This window comes from Atractosteus spatula, chromosome 5, assembly GCF_055471065.1.
Source record: "Atractosteus spatula isolate fAtrSpa1 chromosome 5, fAtrSpa1.hap1, whole genome shotgun sequence".
NCBI lineage: Eukaryota > Metazoa > Chordata > Actinopteri > Semionotiformes > Lepisosteidae > Atractosteus > Atractosteus spatula.
The window spans coordinates 43,645,125-43,664,109 of record NC_142710.1 but is presented as its reverse complement, the minus strand read 5'-3'; the positions used below and the strand labels follow the sequence as shown (position 1 = coordinate 43,664,109).

The 18,985-nt window shown below is 39.8% G+C and overlaps 1 protein-coding gene across 1 annotated transcript in view; it reads right to left on the bottom strand.

Moving 5' to 3' along the window:
• Window positions 1–227: 227 nt before the first annotated feature.
• The window catches only part of bmpr1aa (bone morphogenetic protein receptor type 1Aa), a 79,380-nt gene continuing 60,622 nt past the window's right edge, over window positions 228–18,985 (bottom strand). The window contains exons 4-13 of the mRNA XM_088916058.1: window positions 9,071–9,236; window positions 8,820–8,922; window positions 8,516–8,615; window positions 8,252–8,348; window positions 7,790–7,928; window positions 7,427–7,619; window positions 6,576–6,873; window positions 6,056–6,231; window positions 5,822–5,952; window positions 228–5,383 (exon numbers count right to left, since the gene is read on the bottom strand). Coding sequence (XP_088772184.1) covers window positions 5,258–5,383; window positions 5,822–5,952; window positions 6,056–6,231; window positions 6,576–6,873; window positions 7,427–7,619; window positions 7,790–7,928; window positions 8,252–8,348; window positions 8,516–8,615; window positions 8,820–8,922; window positions 9,071–9,236 — 1,529 coding nt within the window. The 3' untranslated portion in view covers window positions 228–5,257. The remainder of the gene's footprint in view (window positions 5,384–5,821; window positions 5,953–6,055; window positions 6,232–6,575; window positions 6,874–7,426; window positions 7,620–7,789; window positions 7,929–8,251; window positions 8,349–8,515; window positions 8,616–8,819; window positions 8,923–9,070; window positions 9,237–18,985) is intronic.

Sequence of the window (18,985 nt, the reverse complement as noted above, 5' to 3'; positions counted from 1 at the left end):
AGGAAATTATGGCTGCGAAATGACAATAGTAAAATGTTCATGAAGCTGAAATCTAGAATTTCTAAAATTGCTTACAATTGCACTGTGGATATTTGAGGTGTTACTCAAAAGGTGGTACTTGCAGCTTTACCCATATTTTTCCCCCATTTTAACTTGTCAATTGAACACAAAAATATATTTAACCTAAAAGCAAGTAGACTGAAATAAACAAAAACAAGACAATAGTGTTGTGTACTAAAATAAGGTTATTTACTTAAAAATTAATACATTGGACATAGTCTGTGTACAGAACATAGTTCTTCCAAAGTTTTCCTTGGTAAACTTGATAAGGCACCTTTTAAAACCAGATGCTTTACAAAATACACATAAGAGTTACATTTTAGAGGTTAATCTATATGGTTTTCTTGCATAATATAGGCAGACAGAAAATGGTTACTGCTCAGATGTACCGTACCCATCTTTCTATAACTATGTACAGATTTGCTAAATTAACTAAATACCTTTTTAGAGATATATTTACTTAACCAATTGACAAGGGTTTTGACAAACTGGATCTATAGCTTCCACAGAATTATAAGTCATTGGGACAGACAACAAAGGCTAGAGTGCATGTTTTTGGTTGTGATGGGTGAACACAAGCCTCAACCCACATTAGACCCGACATACAACACAGGGACTAAGTGGAATTACATCTAAAAGCTCAGTCTGACATCTCCACATTTTAAGGCATGATGCAAGCTTGAGGGTTTACATTTTCAGCCCATTTCTGAATTCCTTATTCAACTAGGACCATTATCCAAGAATGTTTTTTGATTTGTTAATCAGATCAGCCCCTAAAAAGCTCTGCCACACAAAACACTAATAAATGACACACAAACAAAAATTTCTGTGCAGACTCTTGGGCCTCTGTGTAGGTTGGAGAAATCAACCTGTACCCAAACTGTTTCTGGGAAAACAGTTTGTTCTGCAAATTTTGACTTGAGCGTATTTGTTGGTTTAGAACAGGGGTTTTCAACCTGTTGGGCATGCCTCCGCGGGGAGGAAGGTGCGGGCGCGAGATTAGAGACATTTAGGTGCAAACACGCAAGTAAAATTAAAAAGAATGAAACAACTGCAGTGAATATGTTGTTCTAGTGGTTAATAGCAATTAATTATCCATTCACTAGAGGGGAGTGTTGCATCTTATACCGTCTATTCTCATTGGCAAAGGCTACAGCACAATTGAGACTTCGCATTATACCACGATTACAAACTTCAAAATGGTCCAGTGGCTTAAAGTTAACAACAGCGGTGAACGTGAAACTGTTAAGGCGAATTAATAAAAGGCGCTGAAATGCATGTATACATAATGTCAATTATACTGTGTGAGTGAGTGTGACGAGATGTTTTGGGCTGGGGGGGCGCAAGTTTAAACTTAGACAAACGGTGGGGGGGTATGTCAAAAAGGTTGAAAACCCCTGGTTTAGAGTACATGGATGCAGAGGTTTGACAAAAACTTCACTCATTCATATGTCTTTTCTATTTCTGTTGTTAAACTGTACCAACCTCCTCTTTTCTTCACCAACAGCAAAGCACCCAGACCACTTTATTTCTAGCAGAAGCACCAGTTATAACAGACTGATAAAACAGTATAGTGCTCAGTAGGTCTTTTTCAGAACCAGTGTAGCTCCACTTTCAAAGACAAAAACAAAGAAAAAAATTACCTATCATAAAATATAGGTCTGCTGTTAGGGAGTGAGAGTTTAGTTGGTATTTTCTATTATGTTGGTTGAAATCGAACAACTTTGCTAGACATATCACCCTAGCAACACATCTGGCTGGTACAGGTGTGCAGGTGATTTCTCCACTTGACCCATCAATTACAATAGGCTAAGCACACATTGGCACAGGTTAACATCATAAGCATTGTTTCCAACATAGGTAGCATTAAAAAGCCTACACAGTCAGCTCAGGTCTGCACAAAGCATAATGTTAACTCTAGGTCAGAAAGGCTTTTCCGTTTCTGACCTGCACTGTATAGCTCTTCCCAAAGACCATTTCATCCTCTTTGGCTCCTTCACACACAACTACAGGGCTACTGTGAGAGAACATTGGTTGCAGAATAAAACAACCAATTTGTGCAATATTCCTTTCTTCTGCTAATACATTAACAATTGTGTATATTGGCAATTTTCTAATGCAGTGCTGTGGTGAACCCCACTTAATTCTTAAAATTCTCAACATGGAAATAGGCAATATGTTCAACTCAAATGTGTATGCTGTCTTTTTGACTCCTGTTGTTGTGCTTATTTTATGGTCTTGTAATTCAGATGTTTCAGGCTTGGGTGCCTTGGGATAGTGCCTAATCAGCACTAACTTACACTGAGCCGAGGATGGAGGGGGAAAAAACTGGTCAACTGTTCCAGGGCACAGAGCAGAAAGGGTGCCCCAGTATAGGCCAAAAACATAGAAATCAAAAAAGATTACTTGGCAACTGCGGTCAGTTAAAACATTACAAATGTAAGTAGTGCACTGATATCTCCAAAAACATTCTACAATGTATGCATCTTTAATGATGGACACCAGAAAAAGAAAAACCATGCAGAGGGACCCAAGCAACCATGCTGTAGTCTGGCTCCACCTCTATCAACAGGCTTTATCTAATGCAAGGGAAGAAGAATAGGCTTAACCTTCTTCACTCTTTATCAACTGTACTGAAGGACTTGAAAAATGTCTTTTGAGATGCCAATGAATGCCCTCTGTATCAGCAACAGTTTGGCATACCCTGGAAGGCAATAAGCTTATGGCAAAGCTTGTCAGCACAATGTACATCATTAAATCTTCATTATCAGTTATTATAATTCACACATTTTAAAAAACAAAACCTTACAGCATGTACTGTAACATAAAAGCAGATATGTTCTGACAAGGTATTAGAAATGAGTACTAATGTTCCACAGGTGGTGACAGCAGTACTGCTACAGGGAAGTATTCAGTGCTTTTACTGCCCTATTAACACTAGGCTGTTTAACTCCTACTCAAATATCACAATCAAATCTTCAGATCAATGTCCCAAATTGAAGAAGTGAACTTTAAAATATGCTGTTGGCACCGGTGGTGCTTGACAATTCACGGCTTCTCAATTTATAATGATGTACTGATGCAACATACTTCCACTGCACTGCAGGAAACTGGTACCACCTAATCTGGAAGCACTATTACAGAGGAACCCTGAAGCTGAAAAGCTGGTATAAATAATGATATTCAAAAACAGGTAATATGAATATTTGGTTTTGGTTTATAAACCATTTTAGTAACTAATTCCACTGGAAAACCAGTGCACACAAATTCTGTTTTACCCTCAATCTTGCAGGAATGTAGAGTAGATTTCTATACATGTTCTTTCATGGCAAAAAATAACTTGTTATTATAGTATTTACAGAAAATTTAATTTGTTTTAAATCTAATGAATAAATAAGGATAAGACTGCACTATATACTACTGGGACTAAAGTTTTATTCATGTTGACCAGTAATGCTACCTTCATATTGCACAAATATCACATGTACTTTTATGCCTCGTCATAATAAACAGACCCTCACACATCCCTAATTACATACATAATCCTATTGTGACTCACAGCATCAAATAATCCAAACTTAAATACTGTTCAATATATGGCTATTTGTTAAAAATAAATTTGACCCTCGGGAGAAAAATGTCTGTGGAAAAACCTAAGCCACTGCACTTTATCACACCCTGCAGTTATACATGACCTTTGTATAAATAACATCATGTGAACCTGGATGACTATCGGACGATTGTGAATACGTTGAAGCTATTCAACTAAAAGCAAGTGGAATAGTTAAAAAAATGGTGAAACCAAACCATGAAAACAAAAGGGAGAGTCCTGAGGAGTAAGCACAGAAGCGTCCATTCACCTTAACTTAGCAGGTCTAAACTGTTTCAGCACTACATTTAAATAAAATTTGTACATTGCAAAAAATGCGAGTTTTGGCTTTAATCCCTCTCCCCTACAATGTACATTGCTGTGCAAGTCTTAAAGAGTTGCAATAGAGTATGTTATGAATATCAACCGCTTATTAAACATTAATCAAAAATGTATACTAATCTGACAAATGACTTTTCATCATAGCCTGGGTGAGAAGAAACCAAGTTTGTGGTTTAGCAATCTTCACATTGCTGAGTATCTTCAAAGACTTCAGCACAGCGATGTATGCCTGCCCAAAACTACATCGGTACAACAAACAGGCATCAAATACTGTGAAAGGTAAAGACAAGTTTTAAAAATCCATTTGCCAGGTTAACATTAAAGTACAATTTAGAGGCTTTCTGCATGGACAGTTCTGATAACAAAGTGACAAAGATTTCAGGTAAATCACAGCATCATTTAAACAAAAGGCATTATTTCAAAACCAAAGCTGCTTTACCCTTTTCCATAGAAAAAGGCTGCTTTTCACCCAAAAAATAATAATTTCTCCAGCGATGGTCTGGGTTGCCAAAACTCACTGAAAAACAGCTGGACATCCTCAAGTATGTAGCATATAGTTAATCTTTATATAGGCACAGCATCCATAGTTTCATGGTTTATTTACATTTTAAATACAAACCAATTCCTGTAGCCTTCTTATATAATTACTTTGTATTTACTTAAAACATGTCAGAAATATATTTTTAAATGGCAGGAAAAAAAACTGTCCTGGCACAAACAAATTAGCTTGAGCGTAAACAGGTGAAAATATAAAACTGGCGGGGCAGCTCTCTGTAACTTGCGGCTTCCATCAAGCGGGCCTCATGGCGTTTCACTTTCTTCATGCCCATAACCTGCAGATTATGCACTGCCTTTGAAATAACACAGGGCTTTCACAGAAAGCACAATTCCCGGCAGTTCCTACCTATCCCCAGAGTGTCCGTAGTTGGAGAGCGAGAGGAGCCCATGAGGATTTCGACGTACCCTTTCAGCACTGGACTCTGTTACAGCCTGGGCCGACTCTGTTACAGCCTCATGGCTCTGGCAGGAGCTGCCTATCTGCAAGCAGTCTTTTTGTCCGAGTATTTCAGCAGCCTGTTCTGAGAAGGCAGTGGAATTGAAAACGATTGGTTTGGTGGGGTCGTCGATTTCTCTCCTGCCCCTCGCCTTTGCATGCCTTTAAGCCAGTCTCCCCTCTCCTTTTCTGAGGCAGGGCAATAATTCGTAACCGGAACAAGAAAGCTTATCGAGTCTTCTCTCTAATTAGCTTGCTTGGAAGAGGAGTCCTCATATTTTGATGTCCTGAGATTCCACCATTTTGGCAAGAGTCTTCTTAACTCGCAGCGCAGTGAGGCGGGAGGGGGGGTTGTGGGCCCAGCACTCGGACATCAGCTTCAACATTGCTCTCAAGCACTGAGGAGAGAATCAGTTTACAGCCAATCAGTCTTGATCCAGCTCAGGCTGATTCAATTTCACAAATTACAGTCACACTGAGATGACCTAATGTGCTCTGCTGTAGATAAAGGAAATGTTATTAAAATTATCTTTAAAAAATGAGGAATAAACAGTGTTCTTCCTCCCAGTTCTGTTGTTCACAGACTGAAATGCAGACAACTAGTATTTTTAACTATATGTGACCTGCTCTCCCCAAAATATAATGTTTAAGATTATGGTCCAGTTTCTTTATATGGCAATTGTCCCTGCCAATATCTGATTAACAGAGGATACTGTAATAAAGCAATGATTAAGAAAAACAAGCAACAATACCACCTGTAAAAATGAACAGATGAAACTGTAACATCTCTAATTCAAAACAGGCTGAAGTCAAGCTAAGCAAGGCAGAGAATGTACCTCGTCGCTGTTCCACCGGTTGGACACTACAGGCCGCAGGCACTTGACACACACCACCTCCCTCATGTCCTCGTAGGACGGATCAGCTGACACCATGTCATAGTAAGGCAGCTGGTACTCCTCCACAATACCTGCACAACAAAAAAATAGTTTGGCCTCAAGCAACGAGCAGTGAGGAAATGGACAGAAACTACTCCCAGTCAGAGCAGCAGTGCCTGGTGCCTGCACACTTACCTCCCGTGACACACCGCCGTGCCATTTCCCAGATGATCAGCCCGTAGCTGTAGATGTCTGCCATAATGTAGGACTGGAAGTGGTTCTTATTCAGGGTCTCATCCAGGACCTCTGGAGCCATGTATCGTTTTGTTCCAACCCGGGTGTTTAGAGGGATGTCCACCTCATTTGTGTCACTGCAGCAAGGAAAAGGAGGCCATCATACAGCACAAGCTATTTTTCTGCTGGTGTTTTCTGTTAATTCCTTAACCACACAGAAAACACTAGCATTTTTAAATGAGACTATTATTCTATTTAAAAAACACCACCACATTTCTGTAGACTGAATAAATACTCCAGACAAGGCTTTACAGACGCTAACACTGATCTTCAACCCTGGTGCTAGAGAGCCCCTGTCCAATTAGTTTTATACCACAGGTTACCCTTTTTGTTTAAATATCAGCAACACCTTTGAGCTACTGATGAATGCAGCAAGTAATTTGTTCAATTTGACAAAACAAAGCTCTGGGTTCCAACATACCTATTGAACTTAACAGCCAGACCCAGGTCAGCGATGCAGCAGGTGCCGTTCTTCTTCATGAGGATGTTCTTACTCTTGAGGTCTCTGTGAGCAATGGCAGGCTTGCCCTGTGTGCCACAGATCTCTGTGTGCAGGTGGCACAAACCACAGGCAGCAGAGTAGGCCAGCTTCAGGAGAGACTTGGTGTCCAGCGTGGTATATTTTAGGTAGTCATACAGAGAACCATTCTCATGGTAATCCGTAATCAGGAAAAGTTGGGTAAACGCCCCAGAGCCCTTAATGTCAGCAGCTATAAAACCTGAAGTAAAGGAAGATGAACAGACACTAAACACTAGGGAAAAATTGTGCTAACAGGATTTGATCCTGATCAAGAGTGTTCTGAATTAACATAGCACATAAGCTGAGCTCAGACTCGGCTCAAATTCTGATCTTTTTCTCAGGAAGGATAACAGGCCAATTTTGCAGTCTCAGAAGAAGCTACATTTTTAAGTCTTAGATTAATGGACAAGGGATCAGTTCCACTTTTATCACCTGCACCTTGCCCGAGTCAAATATTGCCATCTGCTGGTTTGAGTACAAAGCATTATTCTATTCACAATGGCTGGTGAAGAACTAAAAAATGTTTAGTGAGAACAGCTGATTCATTACAGCTGGTCTGAGTGAAAGAAAAAAATGCTAGCAACAAACTTTAAGGCTCAATACAACATTGTAAAGAAATAAAAATGTTATTTGCATAAGTGTTCATTCCTTCCACAGCTATTACTTTCAAGTCTGATTTTTTTTGTCCAGCTCATGTATCCAATAATATTTACCACTGTGAAGAAGCATCAAAGGGAAATAAATTAACCAACCTAAAATGTTTTCATGCCTCATGAGGACAGTCTGGTAGATCTCAGTCTCTCTGAACCAGCTGGCCTCCTCTCTGGAGAAGAACACCTTGACCGCTACCTTCTCCCCACGCCAGCGGCCCAGCCACACCTCCCCGTAGCGCCCCTTCCCGATCTGACGCGACATCTGGATCTGCTTGGCAATTGTGCGTTGCACCTACAAGGGGTCCAACATGTCTCAGCCACTGGCTTCCATACATATTAAAATTCACAATTCCATTCTCTTTTGAATTTATTTTTCCATTTTAAAAAACATTAAAAAAATTAAGCACTATCACACTATCATTAAACATGGTTGACCAAACTTGACAAATACATTAATCTTACCAATAGTGGCAGTCCTGAACCACTGCCAGAGCTCTGAGATTGGTCAATCAAATCCTTGAGAGACTCTCCCACAGGAATAAAGGCTTCATCTTGCTCCAGGTCTCTGTTGTAGCGCTGCCTCTCTGTCTGCCACTTGTACCTGATAGCCAAACACAAGCCAATAGCAAAAAATGACATTTCTGTCCTAAGTTGTTTGACAGAAGGGACAGCTTTTTTACTGATTAAGTTCAAGTTCACTAGCCTCACAACAGGCAATTTCTCACATTTCATTAGAAATGCATGTTGTATGACTGAAGCACTTATTTAAAAGTAAAGGACAAATGAAAGAATAAACAAGTCAAATCACTGTCAAAATACAAATAGTAAATCTCATTTCAAGTTTGTTTTTAAAAATGAACATGAAGAATTATCATGTTGTGTTTCTTAAATTAAACTTCAAGAGTGAACTTCAAGGAATCTTACCTGTAGTAGCAGATGATGGTAATTGCAATAAGAGCACAGCAGCACACCGTCACCGAAATTAAAAAGGCAAGCCAGTGTGTGCTGCCAAAGAAGGGGCCTGTGTAATAAGAAAATGGTCAGGGCTTTCTTATTCAAACAGGTTCATGTTACCTGTGCAATACCTTTGGTACTAATACAAAGTAACATTTTACATTAGGACTTTTTATGAGTGTGTTTTGGAAATAGCTATGACAAAACATGGTCTGAAGAAACACTGCTCTTCACCTTTATCAATGACAGGAGGCAAAGTTGGCTGCAGGTCTCGATTGCAGAAGTCAGTCCGGCAGCACTCAATAGTGCGTCTTGACTGAGCTCTTGGGGAATCCTGGAAAGGAAAAGAAAAGCCCTACTTTAAATTCCTGCATTACTCAAATTTTCATCAAGGCCATCTAGTTATTACAATGTGAAACACCTGTTCCAGGATAAAAGAAGCATTCTCCTTAAAAGTAACTAATAAGATTTTTATAGTTTTTAGCTTTGAAATGCCATATCAGACCTTTATATGTTTAATCTTCTACAGGTACGTTACCTTGCACTGGAAGTCTGAGCCTTCATACTTCATACAGCCAGAGGTCAGGATAGCCTCCCCGTGCTCATCCTCCTCTATGATGGCAAAACACTGGCCATTTGTCCTGCAATGCAAAAACCAACACTCACAACAAAGAAGCCCAAAAAATGATTTATTAGTTAACACCTGCTAATAAAACCTCCCAGAAAGGCAGTCAGCTGTGAGTAGAGCAGTGCCTGAGGCCCACGGTCCTGTATGGGTTGAGGACTCACTCGCAGGTGTTGTTCTTGGCATCCTCAGGACAGTGGCCTGAACAGTAGCAACTAAGGAAACGTGCTGCATCTTCAGGAGACACCGTTGACCCGTCCACTGCCTTCTTGGGATTGGAGCCAGGCTTGGCTCCTGTACCATGGAGCACATGGTCAGGATTGTGACCGCCTAGAGAGGAACAAGAACGGTGCTGAAATTAATGTTGAAACAAACCGCTCATTGAGAGATAAGTCTGGCACATACAGAGTATCAGAGCCTGAATGTAAACTCCCTTTGCCAGTGAAAAGCCCCAAGCAGAGCAAAAGAAAAAAAACTTACAACTATTCCTGGTGTCATAACAGGAAGAGCAGGTGGATCTTACTAGGAATTGGAAGATTGGTCATCTAAGAATGGTCTAGAAACACTGAAGCCATCTACAAGAAGGGTCAGAGCCGACTTTACTTCTTGAGGAGGCTCAGGTCCTTCAATGTATGTAGTAAGATGTTGTAAGATGTAGTAAAGTTGTGGCGAGCGCCATTTTCTACGCGGTGGTATGCTGGGGCTCTGAGATTAGAGCAGGGGATGCTAACAGGCTGAACAAACTCATCAGAAGAGCAAGCTCTGTCATTGGGTCTGACCTGGACCCCCTGGAGGCAGTGGCTGAGAGGAGAATGGTGTCCAAAGAGGACATAGAGCCCATCATGAACAACATCTCCCATCCTCTCTATGACATGCTTGTGAGAATGAAGAGCACATTGAGCAATAGGCTGATCCAACCACGGTGCGACAGGGAGCGCTACAGAAGGTTATTCTTGCCTTCTGGCATAAGACTGTACAACGCATCCACCTTGCATCTGGGCAGAGGCAACATTGACCTGCTTTTGGACTAAACAGTAAATTCTCTCCTACATCTGGCCTTTTCCCATTTACAACTGTTTTTGTGCAATATATGCCAGGGACTTGTGCAATATATGTATAATGTGCAATACAACTTTTTGTGTACTGTTCTGGTTTGTTCTTTGTATATTCTGGACAGCGAGTAACTCTTCTTAGTGCACTTCTCACAGACTGTATTGATTGTATTGTATGTATTGTATTATTGTATCATTTCGTTACACTGTGCTGTGTTGACTGTGTTAAGCTGCTGTTGCACTGCAATTTCCCTCACGGGATCAATAAAGCATCTATCTACAGCTATTAAGCTACTATAAGTTATGAAGTTTTTCTCAAAAATGAAAGAGTCAGTGTGAAAGTTTGAGGGGCAGCGATGTGTAATTTGCCCTCAGCATCCAACAAGGAATGATTCCTTAAGGAGCTCTTCCACTGATTGTGAGATCCCACATTTTAAACGAACAAACACTCAAGATTCTCAAGTTACTACCAAACATTCTTAAAGATCAAAGGACTGGTTCATTAAATTTGTGTTTTCTCCTGAAGAGATATCACAACGATTGTGGCAGTTAAGTGGGAAATATCAGAAAATTTAAGTTAACTGAGGACAGTTCAGTTACAGGCGATAACACTCCGTAGTTACAAGTAATAAAACATCATTTAAAGATGTCTACATAGTGCTACTTGATGACGTGAAATCAGAAGGCAATCAGTTTAGTGATAGCGATATTTTGACAGGCCAAAGATGGCAGCTCTGATTCCTTTGGAGTGTTGGAAGCCATTTTGATTTGAGCAGGCTGGGAGCACTGTGCCATAAAACAGCATTCCAGGCTGTAACAATAGCTTAAAAAGTACTGCTGGAGTTGGTAAAAAAAACTTGACAGTGAACATCATGCTGCTACAGGTTGGGAGCACAGACACCTGTCAAATGGCACTTCAAACAGGACTAACAGAATTAAAGCAAGCCAATAAATACTCCAAATTTGCCAGGGCTCTCAGAAACCAACTCCTTAAAAATGTACCACTGCATCTCAGGCCTTTGGGCTTCAAGAAATTACAGGTCAGTTCAACCCTGTAACTGAAACAAAGCCAATTCTGCCATAAATACATGACTCCTCAACAGTTTTTGAGGCTTCTTCAAAGCAGTTGTTCCTGAAGAGCTGGAAAGGTGGTAAATTGCCGAAGTTAAACCTCCAATATAAAAAGTGACTGAGGGTCACTAAATCTCTCTTTTCCTAGCGTTAATCCCACATCAGCGGGGTCCGCTTGTCGGCACACCAGTCTCCATTTGGTGGCTTGAACCAAATCTTTGAGCTGACGTTGCCATTAACTGCGACCGAGAAATACTCCAACCGGCGCATCGCTCCGCCTGCCGTCGGAGTGACTGAGGTCACTACATAAAGAACCAAATTGGAATAAAAAATTGCAGGACAGCCTCCCAAGATTGGGGCTAGACCTTAGTAATGTAGCTCACCCAACCAAATATTGAATGGAAAGGAATCTGAGATAAATGATGGCAAAGGTGTGGTGTCAGCTTCTTGGTTAAAATAACAGTAGGCACATTCTTTTGTTAAATTCAAGAAGAACCAATAGAACAATAAAATACAATTCTGCACAGAATAGCAGTCAGTAGTTCACATGCTATCTTTCTTTAATGGAGCACAAAACATGTGGCATTGGTTTAAAGTGAGTGTTCTAAAAGTGCAAATGCATTCAACAGAAGGATAAGTCAATACAAACAATAAGAAAACCTTTGCAGTTCATAGATGAGTGAAATGCACTGTAACTGTTGGTCTTGCGCATGTCTACATCAAACAAATGATTGCTTCTTTCTCCACGTACCAGACTAGCTAGGTGATAACTGGTCATCTACTGTAAGAATGGAAAAATAACAGCAAACCTTTCATGCAAAACTATTCTGTTTCAAAATATCCTGGTGAGGTCTTGAACGTTACTTAGCTTTTGGTTTCATACAACACACTCATTCCAAACAGTCTAGAATCATAGTTGCTCTCAACTGGTAGACTGACCCTTCAACACTATTTGCTATTTAGTTATTCTGTCTGGTAGGGTTTTTATCCAATAATCTTCGCTGCAACAGGCAGCTCAGTAATTTTATTATTCTGATCAAGACAACAATTAAGGTGCCAGCTGTATTAAAACACTGCAGCAAAGTGGAGTGGAAGATTTGTATGTTAAGTAGCCCTGTCACAGTCATCAAAGTTTTCTGTAAGTCACACCACACATGAGAGAAAGATATTGGGTTCAGTTATTCAGTACTGGATTTAGTACATTTTCTTACTGTTTTGTTTACAGCTGATATAAACTTAAGGACTAGCTGCACCTCATTCCTCAAAAATACTGTTCATCAGGGCCCTATATCAGCCTTAAAGATGATCACACAGATAAGAGCCTCCTGGAAGATCAGTGTTGTGCATGCAGAAAAATTGTTTGATTGCCTCCTTGTCCTTTGTTCATTCACTTTTATCGGTAGTGTCAATCAGAAAAAAAATCAGCTAGTGCATCCCTGCAATTCCATATGTGCAGAGAAAAGTACTATTGAACAACTTTATACCTTGTGTGACATTTAAATGCGTTAGAAAAACTGCAGCTAGTGATCAATTTTCATTTGGTTTTGTTTTGCCTTCTTATCACCTCAGACTTCAGAATGCACAAAAGTACAATTTCAGGTTTCCAGGGCTGCTTACACAAATACATGAAAAACTAGATACTATATTTTATTACAGTGCTTTGCGGCAAGGGTGGACTGATAATGTGAGAGCCTTGCTAGGGTTAGTCAGCACTTCTAAAATCTTTACTGTATATATAGGCTGGGAGGAGTTTAATTAAACTCATACTAAAAGCTGGATCATCTTGCTTTACTGTCAACAGTCCACACATCAGTCTCGACATTACAAAGTATGTGCCACCTTTAAAAATTCCTCTGAAGTCACCAATTGCTGTTATTATTTTTCTTCTAAATTACAGGCCTACCAGGAGCATTGAAAAAAAACACTCCAGTCCTAAACCAATGTAACCTGATCGCTCCGTCTCTCCCTCCCTCTCCTTCTGAGGGCAGCTATGCAGACAGGCCTGGAGCACAGCAGGCAGAGCACAATGTACCATGTGTTGTGCACGGCTGCAAGCACTTCCTCTGTTACACTGCGAGCCTTCCTTCGAGTTGAGACATGTCTGTTAAAGGCTAATCACAACCAAACCTACACTTTTAAAGTCTAGGCTACAAGACAATGCTTCACTTTTTTTTCAGGGACTACATTCCTGCCCCCAATCCTATTCCAAGCTAAGGCTTGTTTTTTGTATTTATGTCATCTAAAGGGGTCTTGAAACCACCTTTGTACAAATAATTAGAAAAATAACTATAAGGAAGAAGTATAAGAAGGACTGTGCGGCACAGCAATCTAATACATTATACTTTCCAGCTTCAGAAAATGTAAAACCTGGCACGGCTCTCAGGAGGAAGGGCCCAGTGACCGCCAGCACTGTCGGACAGTTCTATTACAGAACTAAAACCAGCCTCCGAATGTCCCATTTCCATCCACCATAGCCTACACTGAAAAGACAGCCACTTCTGATTCTGCTTTTGCATTCAGCTTGTACCTTGTCTAGACACCTAAACATGACCTGATTCTGGACTCTTTTCCCAAACCAATGAGTGCAGGTTGGATGGAAATGCATAACTGCTTTCATTAATGACATAAGAGGATGTTAACATTTAATCCATATTGTGGGAAAAGACGGGAGAAAAGGCACTCAACAGTATCTTTTTTTAACCAAATGCCATTAGTGATGATCTATCTGTAACAATTTTTATAAATTAGAAAGTCCACACAATATGTTCTGAGACAACCACACAATCCAAAGCATTCCTTAATGTACTGAAGAATTCCTCTCTTCCACTAGGGTGTTACAGCAAACCCTGCAGAGAAATGCCACAAGGCACAAATGAAAGACACTAAAGCTGAAATGCACAGAGCACAACAGGAAGAGTGGAAACAGGGAGAAGGGTCACTGGTCATCTTAAAGAGTCCATTCCTTCATAATGGGCAAAGAGTTGCCCATTACATCACCCTCATTTGTGCAGTTTCATCTTGAACACTGCAACAGGAACAAATGCACAACATGCCATTTGGACCAAGTGAACATAAAATCTAAGAGCGCAGGCCTTCTAGCTAATGGGGGGTGGCTGTTCACCATTTGGTCCTGAGATCAATTTCGACAGGGGACACGCCTGATTTTGCATGTTCTTCTCAAATTCACAAGAGTTTTTGCCAGGTTGGGTTTCCTACCACCTCTTAACAGACATGCTGGCCAGGTTAATCAGGGTCACTAAACTGTCTATCTTACAAAACGTACCTGGCAATGGACTGGCATCCAACCTAGAGTGTGAATTCTACAAATTGCCTTATCCTTCTTAACTAGGCTATGGGTTTCCACAACCCTTTCCAGGATTAATTGGCTTTCTGTTAACTGATGGGCATATATCTTAATAGCAGATTTATTACCTACATTTCAAGGCTTTCAATTGAAGTAGCAATATTTAACAGACAAAGTTCACAAAAGAGAGGTCATTGTGCTCATCTATCCCTTTTGGTTTATAGCAACTAATTAATGGATTTCATCCATTTGTAACTTGAAAGATGGCAGTACAGCTCCATGGTACCAACTTTAACAATATCACTGGGTAGTTTGTTTCCGACTCCAACAATCCTTTGTGTAAAATAGTGCCTACTGTTCTGTGTTAAATGCACCTCCAGTTTTCACTTGGTTGTCTTGACTACCCTAAATCAGGTCCCTTTGTGATCTCTATACAGGACATCTGTTTTGAAGGCTTTTAAATTCAAGCCCAAGGCCCTGTCCAGCAGATTGCAGTGTTCTACAACTATTACTCTATTACTGATTTGATATGTGGTCACACTGTTATTTCAATTTTGCCTTGTTAAAGCAAAAGGCACAAATGAATGCTAAAATGTGCAAAGGCACTAATCTTTTTGTATTAACAGAGTCTAAGATATTAATAGTTGCTGTTTAAAACTTTCATTTACTATATTTGTTATAGTACATTGTTTTGGTAACTTTTATGACCAAAATATTTAGATGATTTTCATGGTATCAAGCACAACAAATGTAATCCTTGTACTTTGTCAACAGTAGCAGCTTACTGGGATAAACTGTCTACAGTCAACCCAGGCTGCATGGAAGAACAGGTGGTCATGATGGCACGGGTGCCAATACCACACTGGGAGGAAGCAGGAGGAGATGCACTGCTCCCCATGGAAGAAGGTACTTCCGAGTATGGACTGTGGGCAGGAGCTAACAACACTCCTGTTGATCAGGTAGGTATTGGAAGCACCTTTGTTTTTACAATCCTGATCCTCAGCTATAGCTCCATCCACCAACTTAGCTCTCTCACTTACGCCACTGGCTTGAACCCAATTGATCGCATTCAAGAGAAAGTACACATAACACAAAATCATCAATTAAGAAATGAAATAGGCTTCCATTAAGAGCATTATAAGCTCCATCAAGGTCTTAACAGAACTGCTAGAGGGCACGATAGCAGACTAAGTGGTAGTAGGATGAGGACAGAAACTCTCAGCAGTGAAGTATTTGAAGTAAAGGGTGGGGAACTGAAACATGGGTCTGTCAGAGGATGTAATCAAAACGGCTATCTGCAACAGAAAGGCCTGTGGAAAATCTGTCCTGTGCCCAATGGTAACACCCTGAAAAACAAACAAGGGGACGACAGTCTCTTATCCAGCAGGATATCAAGTGAACCTCTGATGATGTGAACAGTATGCTTTGAACTCCATTATTCCCACCACAAAAAAACAGATAAAAGATTAGAGATGTTAAATTAACCTCTTTGGATATGGCCCATGCCTAATCCCAACTGTGGAAAAACAACTTAATTCCAATCCACTTGTGAAACTCTCATAGCAATTAACATCCATCCACTTTGCAGATTCAATATGTCAATTCTTTAAATTCAAGAATGTACAGTACAAATACATTCTAACCATACTCCACCAGTCTAAAGGTAAGGAAAAAGCACTTCAGGCATTCTTGAGATCTTGGACAAAACATTTTTTTTCCTTAATTTAGATTTTCTGGTTTAAGTAGGGCTGGGCGATAATTCGATAACGATAATTATCGTGATATAATTTTCCTCGATATAATTTTAACAAAAGTTCGATAAATGTTCGATATATATGTTTATGCTTTGCGCATGATATGCGTGTGTGTTGCAGCTAACGTGGTGGTGTTTACCCACACGGTGGTGGCTGACAGGACTGTAGTTAGAGTGGAGACACTGAAGCAAATGTAGTGCTGCCAACGACCAGCTCGAAGGACAATGACATCGTCGACAGAAAAGGTCATTCAACTTCGGTAATTTGGAGATATTTTGGCTTTTTATGATCAGACATAAAACAGAGCAGCGTGCACTGCAAACTGTGCCGCAGATCCGTGCCAGCAAAGACAGACAACACCATGAACCTATTTCACCATTTAAAACAACATCGCCTGTTAGAACACGCAGAAAGTAAAAAATTACAGTCACAAACTAGTGTTGTTAGTGGAAGGGGACCATCTATAAGCACCAGGCCAGTATTCAGTGCGACTACACAGCAGCAAACCATAGTAGCATCATTTTCGAGCACCATGCCTTACAACAAAAAAACGAAAAGACATGAAGACATCACAAATGCAGTTGCATATTGCATTGCAAAAGACATGCTTCCCATTAGCACTGTAGAAAATGAGGGATTCAAGAAGCTTATCAGAGTCCTTGACCCCAGATACGAGCTACCTCGTCATTTTGCACTGACTGCACTTCCTCGGCTGTATGCAGAGTGTAGGGAGATGGTAGAGCGGCATCTGCAAACGGTGCCATTCTTCGCCACTACTTCTGATATGATCCTTTAAAGCACTTTAAACTTTGCAGTCTGTCTGAGCCATCTTCTATGTGTGTTTTATCACACTGCAGTATTTAATTTTTCTATTAAGATATTTAGTTTGTAAATTTTACTCATGCATATTTTGACATAAAAAAAGACTTGAATACTCTCTACCTCAGATTTGTTTAATGTTTCTGCTGTTTGGCAAGTGTTTGTTGTGTTCTTAAAATAAAGAGTTGTTTAATTTACCAATTAACTGTCTGGTTTCTTCAACTTTCACTCAGGAGAAAAAATCTGCCTTTAAACTTGAAATAATGATTTGACATTTATCGTGATAATTATCGATATCGACTGATATGAACATTTTTATCGTGATAATGTTTTTGGCTATATCGCCCAGCCCTAGGTTTAAGCAGAATTTTATTACATGTTTTGACAGACTAGGGTCTTGGATATCAGACTTTATAAAGGAACAACCTCCTGTTTGAAAAATGCTTTTTAAATCCCTTTTTTGCAGTTGACCACTGAATTTTTGTCAACTCAGACACCGTAAAAAACATAGTATTTTAAAAGTTTCTTCTAAAGAGAATGAAGGCCTTAAATGTAACAATGTAAATGTGATCAAATGTCATAATATTTATAAAGGTTTATTTAAGAAAAAAAACAGCAAGAAATCATCCTGTGCCAATTTTTGCCAAAAGAAAAATAATGCAGACATACTTGAAATATGAAAAAAACATACTTCAGTTGTGAAAATGCAAGTTTTACATCAAAATAAAGTTATATTGCAGTGGTAAATGGCATTTTCTTGAAAATATTGAAAAAAGACCTCTGACGGAAGTGATTGTTTGATGAAGTTGAGAACAGATTTCAAAAAATGATTTATTTACTTCGTAGAACATTAAAAACTGTCCATTTGCTTAAACTAAATTTACCTAAATTAACAAAATTTCCAACTAAAACAAACCATTTAAGTTTCAGAATACATCTGAATTTTATTCATTACCAGGTAGTATGAGGGCTATCTTTTATTTACTGGGTCATAGGTGACTGACATGTTGCCCCCAAAATTTCCAGCAAAACAGAAACCATCACAAACAGAACTTGGTTTAACAAGAACTAGATTTTAATTTCAGAATATATCTGAATTTTCTTTATTGTCAGGTGATATGTTGTTTATTTTTTAATTACTGGGAAGTAGGCGACTGACGTGCCCCCTTAACATCTGGAGAAATTTTGTAAATTTCTCGTTCTGCTTATACGAGTGGGAGCTGCATTTCCTGTCATTTTTACCAAGATGTCACCAACTGGACAGATATACACGTCTTCTTTGCCATGTCTTGGTTGAAAATGGGCACTTGGACCATTGGGGTGTAAAAATTCTACTCCCACATCATGATGTTCAGAATCCACAGCAAGGACTTTGCACAGCCACCAATGGTCATCATACACCACTGCTATCCAGTCCCCACATCCAAGGTTATCAGCAGTTATTTCTGTTGATGTGCATTCAGGACCGGACCTATGTTCTTCTTCCATTTCTTGTGTTAATTGTGACAAAGGGCTCATGGTGGTTTCCACTGTGAATGTCCCTATGCATCTAAGTGGTGTGCCTCAGAGCTCAAAGAAAATATGCTTGGGCTAAAGCACTCACATGGCCTTGGCTCACTGCAAAAGCATGAAAGCTGCCTGTAACTCAGATCCACCAGGTTTTTCACATGAAAAGGGTCTGTCTTGTAGATGTCAAGGATTTCAGACCTGGTGAGAGTAGCCTGTCAAATGTCTCTATCTCTTTTCCTTCAGTGAGACACAGTTTGACATTATGCAAGCTTGCAGACACTTCTTTGTGGAAAATTCTTGCATCTGTGATATCATGGCCTCGGTATCTTCTGTCCTCTTCACTGTTACACCAATCCTATCTGCTGCCCCCTTACCATGTGAAGTTGGAAAAAAGTTCCATGATGCTCTTTTGAATCCCAGTTTGAAAGACACGTCGGACAGGAGATAAAAGTTCTTCTTGTTTTTATATTGTTTGCTAGGACCATCAGACCATCGGACCAAAAGTGCAAAAGTATCAACTAACGGATACTTCTCGCGGATCTCTTTCAGCACTGGTTCCATGTAGGCCCA